The 13,992-nt window shown below is 36.9% G+C and overlaps 2 protein-coding genes across 6 annotated transcripts in view; one reads left to right on the top strand and one right to left on the bottom strand.

Moving 5' to 3' along the window:
• Positions 1-5,349, bottom strand: part of LOC144837518 (heparanase-like) — a 28,414-nt gene extending 23,065 nt beyond the window's left edge. For all 4 annotated transcript variants that reach the window (XM_078692673.1, XM_078692674.1, XM_078692676.1 and 1 more), the window contains exons 1-9: positions 5,082-5,349; positions 4,483-4,631; positions 3,976-4,146; positions 3,293-3,500; positions 2,433-2,684; positions 1,569-1,680; positions 1,054-1,184; positions 601-747; positions 280-452 (exon numbers count right to left, since the gene is read on the bottom strand). In XM_078692673.1, the coding sequence (XP_078548799.1) occupies positions 293-452; positions 601-747; positions 1,054-1,184; positions 1,569-1,680; positions 2,433-2,684; positions 3,293-3,500; positions 3,976-4,146; positions 4,483-4,631; positions 5,082-5,305 (1,554 nt within the window). In that variant the 5' untranslated portion in view covers positions 5,306-5,349 and the 3' untranslated portion in view covers positions 280-292. The remainder of the gene's footprint in view (positions 1-279; positions 453-600; positions 748-1,053; positions 1,185-1,568; positions 1,681-2,432; positions 2,685-3,292; positions 3,501-3,975; positions 4,147-4,482; positions 4,632-5,081) is intronic.
• Positions 4,629-13,558, top strand: LOC144837520 (monocarboxylate transporter 13-like). Of its 2 annotated transcripts, none has more exons than XM_078692678.1 (7): positions 4,629-4,647; positions 7,838-8,010; positions 9,272-9,568; positions 10,042-10,352; positions 11,219-11,444; positions 12,228-12,371; positions 12,689-13,558. In XM_078692678.1, the coding sequence occupies exons 2-7, from the start codon at positions 7,881-7,883 to the stop codon at positions 12,883-12,885; spliced, it is 1,305 nt and encodes a 434-aa protein (XP_078548804.1). In that variant the 5' UTR covers positions 4,629-4,647; positions 7,838-7,880; the 3' UTR covers positions 12,886-13,558. The 2 variants fall into 2 exon arrangements, with proteins under 2 accessions (XP_078548804.1, XP_078548803.1); XM_078692677.1 differs by lacking the exon at positions 4,629-4,647 and adding an exon at positions 5,740-5,875.
• Positions 13,559-13,992: the final 434 nt, after the last annotated feature.

The following is a 13,992-nucleotide window of genomic DNA, read 5'->3' as shown; positions in this document are numbered from 1 at the left end:
AGAGTCATCAGTGCTGATTTCAAATGCCTAACGGGACCCCAGCTCCATATACAGCACCCGATATTCCTAAATGGTCTCCTATCCAAACGCTAACCGGGCCCAACGTTGCTTAACTTCGGTGATCTGACGAGAACCGGCGTTTCAATTTCAAGTTATAAGGCCGTATTTTATTTTACTTTGTAAACAAATTAATAGTACTGTACGTTACTTACCTACAATTATATTTTTCTTTGAATATATCAAAGTATCAACTATATAAAACCTAGATAGGATTCTTACCTTTGATAATGTGTTACAAACATGCCGATGCCTTTGCCCCTTTCATAACATAAAAGCCAAACGAGAGAGGCGGTAATAAAATATCATCTGTTGGGCTCAATGTCTTTGGCAATAAGGTTGGTAACGTTTTTTCGTCGATCATTTTGAGCTTTTTGCCATTCAAATCAACTATCCTGAAAAATTACAATTTATTTTTACGAACTTTTTTCCAAAAGATTAATACTAAATGTGTGTACAATAGACACACGGAAAGAATACATACAACGTAACAACAAAAACACATTTTACTTTATTTAAATAAATCGGTTTCTGGTTGCTTACTGTGATCTTATCCCGTCGTTTCCGTGTGGTGTTAGCAAATACTGACCAATACTCTTAAGATCTTTGAATTGGTCAATAGCTACATTCTTGCTACGAGTCTTGTCCAGATTTAGTAAAACCACTGTGACGTCACCTTTGGTATACTCACTAATTTGGAGAAAAGTTAAGAACATGAATAGGCAGGCAAGATAAAATTGCAGACGTACGACGTGTCCAGGATGGGAAAAGTTTTTGAATAATTACGCATGCGTATTTGTCAATGGGCGGAGCTATAGACATAAACGTTTAACATTACTACATTGTATGGCTACTCGTGCTTAACTTTTAATAGCTTAGATAGAGAAAATTACTTTATAATCACGTACGTAAGGTTAAAGCATATATTATCTTTAGAGAATGGGACTTTCAATTAGTTGATTGAACAAACATAAAGAGAAGTTTAGATTATTTTACCGGTTTGGTAATGTGCAATGCGCATAAGCACGAATCAGTCTCAAATCCGTATCCATTCTGTGTCCAAACGAAGTGACGTTTAAAACCTTCTGACCAACGAGTCGTTTATAGAGCAAAGACAGCCAATAATCCTTAAAAAAAAAACGATTGTCTCTATTTCCAAGTCCGCTAGTATTGAAGGTAAAGTGGGTGGGTCAGTGGGAATGCTGGGTGTGAGTAAGGAGAAGAGAATAGATGGAGTAAGGAGAAGATGGTAGATATAGTAATGTATCAATGATCAACGCTGTGATGAAACATCCCCCAATTTCCGAAATAAAGTTCAAGTAGTATACGTATGAAACGCCATATGTGCCAAAATATTTATCTTTTTACTAATATTAAGTCAAAACTGTGTCTGGAACCCAGACTACCTTGTGTCACACAGTGCTGTCTCAACACCAAGATATAAAAGAAAACAAAATAATATCTAACACAATTATTACACAACATTAAAAGTTCAAATGTCGATGTCTTACCGGAAGAGGATCCAATTCAGATGTTAAAAGCGAATAACTGCCTCCATAAAGAGTTTGTCTAATGACTGTATCAATTCCATACAGAGCCGCTATGCACAGTTTATCCAGCCACCTGATATTAAATATAAAACATTTAAAATATGTATAAACATGTAGATATCATTCTTACAAAATTGAGTGATATCGATCACATTTTACCATCAGTCAGCTGAGCTATTTGTGTAGGCCTATTATTATTGTTGTTGTGCGATGGAAAGTTAAGCAAGGGCCAAGTACAACTTCCGATTTGCTAGACAAGTTATAAGAAGAATCAATTGCAACGACATCATATGTAAATTCATTACTCTCTATATCAGTTTCTCTCCTATTTCACTTTAGCTTAGAATTATGATCAGATATTCATACTGATGGAGTCAAAATGAAATATAAACATCATTTTAACAGTGGACTTCTTGGTATAATACATAAAGCTCTGTCTACACTATCAAACTTTATGGGACAAAAAATGTGCTCATATATGGACATGATGATGTCATATCACTACCATATTTGGGAATACCACTACCATATTTAGGCATATCACCTTTTTTTGTCAAACTAGTTTGACAGTGTAGACAGAGCTTTACATCAGGTCTGAATGATGTACTGATGGCATGAAAGGGCCGATACTTTTAAAAATGAAACCATTTATTCCTTTCGGTTTATTAGAATTGGCTAAATTTATCTTTATTTCAATTTCAATTTCAGTTTAATATATTTCCACAATATAATAACATACATACAGGATAATAAATGCAATGAAGTAATCATGTGGGGGGAGAGTCATATAAGTCAGTAAGTTATATAAAAGTAGTTTATGCTTACATGAAACCAGAAGCATACGCATTTGATAGGCCTTTCGTACCACCGCCATAAGTTGAACTGGTTTCACCAAGCCATATCTTGGCGCTAGGGTTATACTTATACACGACTTCATTCATCGGCTGTATCTCGCGTATTAAAGAATCTAAAAGATCTGGATCTGTAAAGTTATCGTCGGTTGCTATTCTACCATCCATGTAATACTGATGCCATGTTGTTGCGTTGATTACCTCACCGCCGCCATTTTGATAGAATCTGCAAATATGACAACAATACGGCAAATAAAGAAGTGTGTCGATTCGTGTGTTATTTATTTTTTTGGCATATTTTTTCAAACACATCCAACAGAAAAAAACTCGCCAATTACAGAATGGATAAATCGTAATTAAACGATAAACTATAGAATATATTTAATTTTAGGCTAGGGATCGTGAAGTAAAACATAAAACATAACTTGGACACTAGGTCAGGATTGAGGCCTGGGGCCTGGGAGCCACTAGGTCAGGATTGAAGCCTGGGACCTGGGAGCCACTAGGTCAGGATTGAAGCCTGGGGCCTGGGATCCACTAGGTCAGGATTGAGGCCTGGGGCCTGGGAGCCAAGCGCGTTAACCACTAAGCTATACGGCTCATTCTAACGATAAAATATCAATAAAATACTTCACGTCTTTATTTTTTAGACACACAAATAACACCACACACTTTAAACACAAACGCCTCCCAAAAAAATACACATGCTTTCTGAGTCTCTAATACCAGTCTATTAACAAGCTACAAGTTACTGTGACGAAACCAGGATTCGAACCTAGGACATTATGGTTCGTCAAGCATCTTGTACTCGTAAATTTAATACACTTTCCTTACTCATCCATGAATATCTGAGAATGTTCACTTAATCCGTGTGTAGGCCTTCTACCTATTCGTGGGCAAGTGACGGACGGACCCATAATAAAATTGTGCCGATATTTGACAGAAGCATCAAGTAGACTTCGAAGATGATGATAATCCTGGGCAAGCTGTTTACTTGTAACTGTTATGTTGGTTACTTTCCCATCTTCAAAGGCATTTGGTTCTAGAGTAATATAAACAAAATTATTAAATATTTCACTCAATCAATTCAGCGGTATAGAATATTTAGTCGCGTGCGTGCAACGCGATTCTACAGCTCACTATGTCGGTCGGTTGGTCGGTCGGTAAACAAATTTGAGCACGCGACTGCAGCCATGTATATGGGCTTGTTTGCATACAAAAGGCTTGCCCTTATGAATACAAATCGGTAGAATTAATTTGGCAATAAATTAAAATCATGGAGAAAAATTCAATCGGCAACTTCGCTCGTAAGACCTACCGTAAAAGTCACATAGGCCTACATTATTTCATGCGTCGACAGTTATAAACTGTCTATCGAATGATATTGATACTGTTATAATTCATTTGCTCTTGCGTATTCCAAACATTGGTTAAAAACATTTACACCAAGGCAGATATCAACAAATATAATGTATGGATACTTCATACAAGCAGAATTCATTTTTCACAGAGCATACCGTTCCCTAGCTCCCAGTAAAGTGTGTAGCCTTGCTTAGAGTTGTATTCCAGCAGCTTGCGGAAATTGGTATCATCCCATTGTTGACCTGTGCGTAATAGGACATTTACGTCAAATATCAACTGCCAGCCAACTTCTATACTGAACTTATTAATATCATCCCAGTCAGCATCTGATAAAAGCATACAAAAGATATAAACATCACAACATTGCACGGACAGTATGATACAATAGGCTGTAGGCTAATTAACAACTCACTGGATAAAGTGTGTGTCTATCCACTAAAATTATTCTAGAGACGATTAAGCTCTGTCTACACTATCAAACTTTATATGACAAAAAAAATGTGATGTGCCCATATATAGACATTAGGATGTAATATCACTACCATATTTGGACACATCATACTTTTTTGTCAAACTAGTTTGATAGTGCGGACAGAGCTTTAGTAGTAGAAGAAGAAATATATACAAATTTCGCGCTTCTTTTTTTGTTATGTTATTCTTACCAGACATGGTAAAGTTTGAAAAGTCTTTCTGTTTGTGTTTGGTCACGTGTAAGCCTCCATTGCTGTAGATTAAAAAGTCGGCACTCGTTCCTCCAAGGCGAAGATAACTCGGGCCGAGTGCCGTGGATAGTGTTTGCAACTGTGGAGAACTTAATCAAATAAAATGTAAGAACATTCATTCTGCAAATGAAATATGTACTTAATAACTTTCGAGACAATTTGAAGACATAGGGCCACATTGTATCAAAATTGTTTGACGGCCTATAAAAATTGGTAAATACACTCAAGAGGTTTTAATACGTCCAAAGTCCTTATAAAGAATATATATGCCTATAATACCTCTCTGTGAAGTGATATGTTGATTAGGATAATTGTATTACAATTATAATAGTTCGTGCTTATACGTTGCTAACCTCATCCAGGGCCGTAACCAGCACTCGCCTCGTCTGAAATTTTAAATGTTCACCAACCATCCCAATTCCACAGCACAGATCGTCATATTTTATATTAATAATTATATTTAAAGCATCTTTGCTTCGTTTGTGTTTAACCTCTCGCTACGGCCTTGTCATCATACTTAACTCATTCGGAAGTCTTACCTAAAATTCAATTTTCCCTGACTCCATTGTTTCTGGACTTCACTCGTGTCAATGGCTACCGATAAAAATCGTTCACTGACAACATTGATAGCTTGTCCTGTATCAATAAAAAGTTTGATATGATCGACGTTACATCCGACAGGATTCTTAACCCACAAACATGCATAACACGGAATGGAAAAGACACATAGAAGATAAAACCAACGGTGAAAGTGTCTAAACATAGTTTCTACTTCTGAATTCAGTTAGCTACTCTCAACCAACGACCGGAAGGACACGAGCGTTTGTTGAACGACGTAGTTAATTCGTCACGATTGTCAATTACCATTACGTCACACATTTTACTACTCTAGCCTATATGCAAATACGGCAAGCCAGGTTGTCCATGTATTTTGGAAGTATACTACAGCTGATAGTGATACCGTTTAATGTCTTAATGATATTATGTTGATCCTCATTATTATCTGAGTTGATCTATTATTATCCTAATGTTGTGTAAAACAATGTTTACACCCTCAATACGAATTGTACACATACCAAACATTATGTCATTTTGGAATGCGGAATAGCAAAGAATTCGGATACTGTACCCTGGACGAATTATTCCAGTACAAAAGTATATACTGTAGATGGCGCAACATTTCTTCATTGTATCTTGTGCTTTTGTTATGCCTTCTTTTCAGTTCCTTTTGACTAAAATGATCTCCGTTTGGTTTTGTTGGCATTTTTGTTGTTTATTATCTAAATGCACTCATGTTAATCAGTGGTGTTCGCAACTACGTTGTATAATATTGGTTCGTATTTTAATTTTAGTGAATAGGGCGGTTTTTTTTTCAGTGTAGGCCTATAACTTGATCGTCGATATCTTCTACTTTACGCTTTTGGTTAACTTATAATAAACTTAATTAGACATGGTAGAGATTGTGATTGCTACTATGGAATCAGTACATTATCCGTCTCTGTAGGCCCGTATACGTAATTCATTTTGCTTGAATGACTTTCCATAGACAGATCTGCCAAACTAGTGAGGCTGCCAACTAGTAAGGGGAGGGAACTGTCTCTCTCCCTTTAAAAAGATTTATGTTATGTTTTACAATCATAACAATGATATTTATCATTATATTGAATGTATTTTAATTCAGTAATACAACGTTACAACAGGCGTACATGGTTAGTAGTGACAGAATTCACAAGTCGATTTTGATCCAGACAGAAAATATCATTAATATAGCAAACAATGTAGGACCAGCAGGGAGACTTTCATTAAGGCCAAAGGCCGATGCATGAACAGACAACAGACAAAAGACAGAAGACAGTCTTATACAAATGTATTTAACTATTGATATAATATAAATCCGTAACCTCACCTCCAACCAACCTACCTACCCACCTCGATCACGCCACACACACCCACACACCATCATACTAGTCTTAGGTTCTAGACGGAGTTTTTACTTAATATTAGTAACAAGATAAAATATGTTGGCACATATGGCGTTTCATACGTATACTATTTGTTTTCAGACAAATACCGAAAAGCCGACTGGTGATCTAACATAAAAAAATACAATAACTACACAGGGCCGTAGCAAGGATCTGTTCAAGGGGGGGTTCGGACACTAAGTATTTGGGTCACTGGCCCGCGCCACCACGCACATTAACATTCATGATAAATGGCACCTCTAATTGTCCGGAAATAACACTCATGCAGCATGCTACCATTGAACAAAACGATCGTACTTTTTTCCTCCTCCTCACACACGTGGAATATTTAAAGGACGATAACATTTGTTGCCGTATGTTAGATGCGCGTGCTCTGTGTGCGAGGAACCACACCGCCGATTGTTTGATCATTCACTCGGTATTTTGTTTTGCGTTCAAGTTACAAGCCCCCCCCCCCCCCCCCCCCCATTTGGGTGAGAAGGCAAATGCAATGCCAGGGGTCTTTCCCTTGTGGCCCGGGCAACACCCTTAATTTCATACTAAATGTTGTTTCTGCCACTAAATTAAAATTGAGTTCCATTTCATCGTATACAATATCCATCCGGACCCGGAATTTGATAGGCTTAGTCATAAAGTAGTTACAGAGTTGCAGGGCATTTTATCCTTGTTGAATGTTTTGATATTAGCATAATTGTTAAAACGACCTTCACAACCAAAATATTTCTTTGTAATAAAATTTATTTTAAATGGAACGCTACAAAAATAATCCTCTGCTTCATCAGAGCACCTAATAACCAGACAAGAACGTATCTTTATTACGTTTACTATCAATCCATTTTCATATCACGCAATCCATTTTTCAACAATATAGTAGTATAATAATAATAGTGAGGGATTAGTTACAGTTTGACTTTGAATAAACCATTGGTAATTTACTGAAAATCCAAAATGAACTTGTGTTATAATACAAACAAAATTATTCAATCAAAGAAACGCTCTACTACACATGAGAAATAGATGTCGGTCGATAAACTTCTGACGACGACTAAAACAACGACAATCAGCTAAATGTTAGTGATTTTATTTCATCTCTGGCTTGTTACATTTTTCATGATACATTACCGGACTTCCCCCTCCTCTCCGCCCGAACCATAACCTATACCTGCATTCTTGTTTAATATTTGTAAAATACAATAGGCCTAGTTTTATTTCACTAGACGGCGCTATTTACTTTGGTTCCCGGACAAAGATAATAACAATACATAACTTTATTGATCTTATTCGGAATAACATAAACATATAATTTTATTTAGGCTAAAGAGCTGAAGTAAAGCGTTACATTGTCAGGTGCTCAAGATGAATTGGGGATACCTTGTTGTTATGTCTGGATTCATAATGTACACACTATTTTACGGTGTTCTTTACAACTATAACCTTCTGAACATCGAATTCAAGCATCATTTCAATGCATCCGCTACTAGAACAGGTACGTGAGTCAGTATCCGTTTGATAATCTCTTTAAATTATGAGCATCGTTTAGGGCTACCTGTCCTGATGATTTCTTTTGTGCATATTGATACCCGTGGAAGCCATGTGTAAAATGCATGGAGCACAAATGGGCTTACTGGAATATAATAATGTGTAACTTACAAACTAGGCCTCAAAACCTATGAATACTAGGATCTCACTGTACAAAGCAAAATTTTAAATTAAAAGGAAAACACGAACGTTTGTTGGTTGTGCTATTAGTAGCCAGAGGCCCATATAATTAGTTTTATTTCATTTTTAATTATATTCTTTACTTAAACGCAAGCAATAATAATGTATATACCTAATACTATATAATGTACGCTAATTATAACAAAAAGATAGATTTTACACGCATTATAATGACAAAGGAAAGAATGTTTTAATCATGTCGTAAATATTCTACACGCATAAAGCAAACTCTTCTTAATATTACCATACTTATTGTATTGTATCGATTGTATTGTGTTGCGTATTGTGTTGTTTTGCTTGTGTTTTTCTGCCAAGAAAACAATTATCATTGTACTATGTAAGGCCTAACTTAATAAATCGAATCTGAATCTAATAAGTAACCAAATTTTAAATAACATAACGCTCGTAAATATTAACAAACGAACGTTATAACAACACAAACATCTGTAGCTTCCGTAAAACATACAATACTGTATTATACTCTTTTCCCTTGAAATATTTAGTATTTAGTAGTATATAAAGTCTGTTTTCCTGTCGACGTTATTCGACGCTATCGTCGTTGATCGGCCTGTTTTCCTGTCGACGTTATTCGACGCTATCGTCGTTGATCGTTAAAGCCTGTTTTCCTGTCGACGTTATTCGACGCTATCGTCGTTGATCATTGAGTTCAACGACGATCATTTGAAAACGATCATGTTGAAATGATAACGACAGCGAGTACCTTTTCCTGTAAATACGTAGAAGATTGCCGATTATTGTTAAGGATAGCGTCGAATAACGTCGACAGGGAAACAGGCTTAATTTGTTTCCCCGGACATTTTCTCCCACCTCATAGCTTTTTTGCAAATATCAAGAAAACACACTGAATGTATGCCGAACACATATATATATGTATTTGTATATATTTGTGTGTGTGAAATACAAAAAGAACAAAGTATTTAAATGTCCTAATCGATATAAAGTATTTAAATGTCCTAATCGATATAAAGTATTTAAATGTCCTAATCGATATAAATTCATCTTCATAGCGCTTCCAGGTTCCATTGCAATTATGTCTAGTGGAGTATCTGCATCTGTGGTCACCTACATCTATCAGGTCATAGGTCACCGCAAGACCATATGCATTGGTGTTGCTTTGTCGTCTCTTGGCCTACTCGCAACTTCATTTCTACATGACATTCAGGTTGTGTGCATCACATATGGGGTAATGTTTGGACTGGGTTGTGCTTTCATGCATCTACCGTTCGTGGGCGTGACGTCATGTTATTTTAAGGGCCGGTATCTAACCAGGGTTCTCTGCTTCCAGTTTGTCGGGGCAAGCGTTGGTAAGTATAGACCGCGCCTATAGACATTGTGATAACTCTTGACAAGGTAAACATGGACAGTAAAAATAAAAGATTATATTCGACCAATGTGTAGATGTCATGGTCATCCTGCGACATGACGCTTTCCACCACTATTGTTTGCCATTTTCCCCTGTAACGCATGGTTTCCACTAGTGACGCAAGGTAGCGCAACCACGCAACGTAAGAAGATGCCTTTACAATAATTGTGTTTTCTCCCGCCTGCGTGAAATCAAACCTGCGATGTTTGCAGCACTATTGCGTCGTCGGTTCCCACTTGTGATTACGCGATACAGCTCTGCGTTGCGTCGCTAGTGGAAATCACGCTTAATGGAACATGATGGTAGATAGTTTTGTTTGTTTTTTTCAATTACCTGTCATGATGTTTTTGGCTTGACTTTCGAATAATGATCCCCAATACTGTATAACATTGCAATACTTTCAACTTCTCGCAGGTCTTTCATTGGCACCATGTATTGAATGGCTCTACAGGAGATATTCATGGAGGGTGGCGCTTCGCATCATTGCCGTCTTACTAACAGTTATCGGGCTACCTTGTACAGCAGTTGCCACTGGAAATCGCAGCCAGGAGGAGGAACATATTAATGAAGATTCAAAAGATACTAAAACAGTTGTTGAAAAATCTCGCAAACAAACGTCGAGTTTATTTCGTTACATGACATTAATGAGGACATTCAACTACATTATTTCCATGCCAGCTTTTTTGTTGATGTCCGTGTCTGTAGCATTTTCTTATATAAGTCTTGTAAGTACAGTCACCTGCCAAACTAATGTGCCTTTTCCTGATGAAACCAACTTATATTACCCGGGTAAATAACTGAAACTTGTGAATGGGTCTTGTTTGCTTCAAAACTACTTTGTCCGTGTGGTTCTTAATATCCACCAAATTTAGCGATAAGTTAACTTATCCGGGTAAATAACCAAGTTATCCGGGTAAATAACCAAGTTATCCGGGTAAATAACCAAGTTATCCGGGTAAATAACCAAGTTATCCGGGTAAATAACCAAGTTATCCGGGTAAATAACCAAGTTATCCGGGTAAATAACTAAGCCTTATCCGGGTAAATAACCAAGTTATCCGGGTAAATAACTAAGCCTTATTCGGGTAAATAACAAAGCCTTATCCGGGTAAATAACCAAGTTATCCGGGTAAATAACTAAGCCTTATTCGGGTAAATAACTAAGCCTTATCTGTGTAAATAACTAAGCCTTATCCGGGTAAATAACAAAGCCTTATCCGGGTAAATAACTAAGCCTTATCCGGGTAAATAACTAAGCCTTATCCGTGTAAATAACTAAGCTCTATCCGGGTAAAAAACTAAGCCTTATCCGGGTAAATAACTAAGCCTTATTCGGGTAAATAACTAAGCCTTATCTGTGTAAATAACTAAGCCTTATCCGGGTAAATAACAAAGCCTTATCCGGGTAAATAACTAAGCCTTATCCGGGTAAATAACTAAGCCTTATCCGTGTAAATAACTAAGCTCTATCCGGGTAAAAAACTAAGCCTTATCCGGGTAAATAACTAAGCCTTATCCGGGTAATAACTAAGCCTTATCCGGGTATCCTTATGCTTTTTTACAATATTGATTACTATATTTGTAATTGCAGGGTATCTATTTAGAAAATGCAAGTCTAAATACATCCTCCATCTCGTTGATATTAAGTCTTATGGGAGCTGGTGATATTGTTGGTCGACTATCGATTTCATTTGGTTCCATGCACGTACCTCTCTCACTCACTGTGCAATATATTCTGGTGATCATTACAACAGCCGGGTTCACTGTGGCAATTCCGTTTTCAACCACACGGGCATCACTTATAGCTGTATTGACAGGTAAATTTCTAAAATAATGTGATAAAAATGAGTGCACCACTTTTCAATAATCTATCTACATTTAAATACAGTAGATGACGTGATATAGTATACAATAAAATCCACGTAAAGTATATAGTTATCTAAAGCCTGTTTTCCTGTCGACGTTATTCGACGCTATCGTCGTTGATCGTTAACAGTTCAACGACGATCGTTTCAAAACGATCAAGTTGAAATGATAACGATAGCGAGTACCTTTTCCTGTAAATCGTTAACATTTCAATGTTTACGTGGAAGATCGCCGATTATTGTTAACGATGGCGTCAACTATCTCCACTTTGTTGTTACTGCCGAGACAACACAAACACTATGGAACCGTTCGGACCAAGACAATGCAATTTCATATAAACGCTGAATAGACACATCGGTGACGACGTATTGACAGTGTATTAATTTTAGTGATGGTGGCCTATTCCGTTCCTGTAAAGGAACTGATCATTTGGTTCCCACGAGAGACGCGCAACACAACGACGTAACGCAACGTAAGGGATATTCGACTGTCGCTTGTCATTGGTCAACTCGTTTGCGTTGCGTCTACGACGTCCTTGCGTTGCGTCCTAGTCGCTTATATGACGACTCACGTCATTAGTGTTACTAACAAAACATATATATTTGACTTGTTAGGTTTAGGTATGACTAGAGGTACATTATTTGCAGCAGTGGTTTCAGCTGCAATTGACGTAGAACCGACTGCGTTGAGTGCCGAAGGACTTGCAATGATGTATATATTTTTGTACTTGTTAGGTTTAGGTATGACTAGAGGTATATTATTTGCAGCAGTGGTCTCAGCTGCAATTGACGTAGCACCGACTGCGTTGAGTGCCGAAGGACTTGCAATGATGTATGTATTTTTTGGTACAGGCACGTTCTTGGCTCCTTATGTTACAGGTAATATACCTAACTATCTATTCATTAAATAATATATAATAATAAATAGTGAAAAAATGTATTTGTTTGTATAAATAATAACTGAATAAAATCAATGATTAACAACATATTAACTTATATTTATCATCATTGACTTTTTGATATTTTTATATTATCATACATTTTGGAAACACGCCAAACGTTTTGCAATTTGTTAAGTACTTTTATATTAACGAAAGTTGGAAAAGCTCTCGAAAAAATCCGTAAAAGCAGTAGCTGATATAAACTACTTAAAAAATGTTTATATTATTATATTAATAATAATTTATGTTTTTCAGATAACATCTATGACAAGACTGGAAGTTATAAATTAGGTATATTTGTTTGTGTTGGAACTTATATTCTAGCAGCGGCACTGTTTACAATTGGACATATATACAAAAGATACACAAATAGGAGTAACATGCACAACGAACTTATAGAAACAAAGTTTGAAAGTGTGCCAATGGATGAAACGACCGAGCAGCCAGTCTAAGTCTTGGTGTTAATCATCGATTACCCGGATTAAGCTTGGTTCCTTCTCGAACGCAACACAACGACGTAAGCGCAACGAAAACGAGTTGACTAATCACAAGCGACAGTTCGAATAATCCATCGCTTATGATTGGTCAAATTACCTGCGTTGCATTCTAAATGGGAACCAAACTTTAGGGATGGCACCTCACCATTTTGGTGACAAAGAACCCAAATATTGATTGATATTGATTGTACACGTTGGTAACCCAAGCCAAGGGGTGGACTGTGTTCCTATAAAGCAAATCGGCGCCGTTGGTTCGTAGGCCTAGCAATGAGATCATGCCAAGTGACATAAAACATCTCTCAAAAATTACAGAACAATCTACGGGAAACGAAATCTCACCTTTTGTAATTGATTTTGGAACAATCGGAACAGACTTTGTTTATAAATACTGTTATAAGAAATCATTATTTTGCCACATACAACACTGTTATATATATTTTTTCAATGTTTAAAATTGTAAAATGGTACTTAGTCATTAAAAGCAAGTGGTTGAAAATAAACTAAGCCCTTACACTTTTTTCTTTAGAAGCAAACACTTATAATCATTCATTATAATTAAACAGTAATGCAAGAAACGCCTCATAAAGATGATTGCACAGTAATAAAACAATCATTCTTCAACAATTTCAGCCACAAACTCGAAATAGAGTAAACAACAGTCGGAAAACACTCGAGACCTGCCATCTCAAAGTACCGATGCTCAAAGTCCAGGTGTTCGTAATTGTCAGGCGGCAACCGTTAAATTACCTGTTTGTAATTAATGAATACCTGTATTATAATTCAGACTAAAGATAATGTACAGCTTAAGCTTGGTTCTGACTAGCGACGCAACGTAACGCAATCTACTCAACGTAAGAAAATGCCCTTCCAATCATTGTGTTTGCCCTCGCCTGCGTGAAATCAAACCTACGATGTTTTCAGAACTATTGCGTCGTCGGTTCCCACTTGTGGTTACGCAAACAGCACTTTGCGTTTGCGTCGATACGACGTCGCTTTAGTTCCCGCTAGGACGTACGCAACGACGTAAGCGCGACGTAAGCAATTTAACCAATCACAAGCGAT

The sequence above is a fragment of the Antedon bifida genome, chromosome 3, assembly GCF_963402885.1.
Source record: "Antedon bifida chromosome 3, ecAntBifi1.1, whole genome shotgun sequence".
In the NCBI taxonomy this organism is placed as follows: Eukaryota; Metazoa; Echinodermata; class Crinoidea; order Comatulida; family Antedonidae; genus Antedon; species Antedon bifida.
Note: the sequence above shows the minus strand (reverse complement) of the source record. Positions and strands in the feature narration are given on the sequence as shown.

Coding starts and splice junctions, on each gene's coding strand:
- LOC144837520 (XM_078692678.1), top strand. CDS start 7,881: ATGAATTGGGGATACCTTGTTGTTATGTCTGGATTCATAATGTACACA. Junction 8,011..9,271: donor TGCATCCGCTACTAGAACAG/GTACGTGAGTCA, acceptor TCATCTTCATAG/CGCTTCCAGGTTCCATTGCA. Junction 10,353..11,218: donor CATTTTCTTATATAAGTCTT/GTAAGTACAGTC, acceptor TTGTAATTGCAG/GGTATCTATTTAGAAAATGC.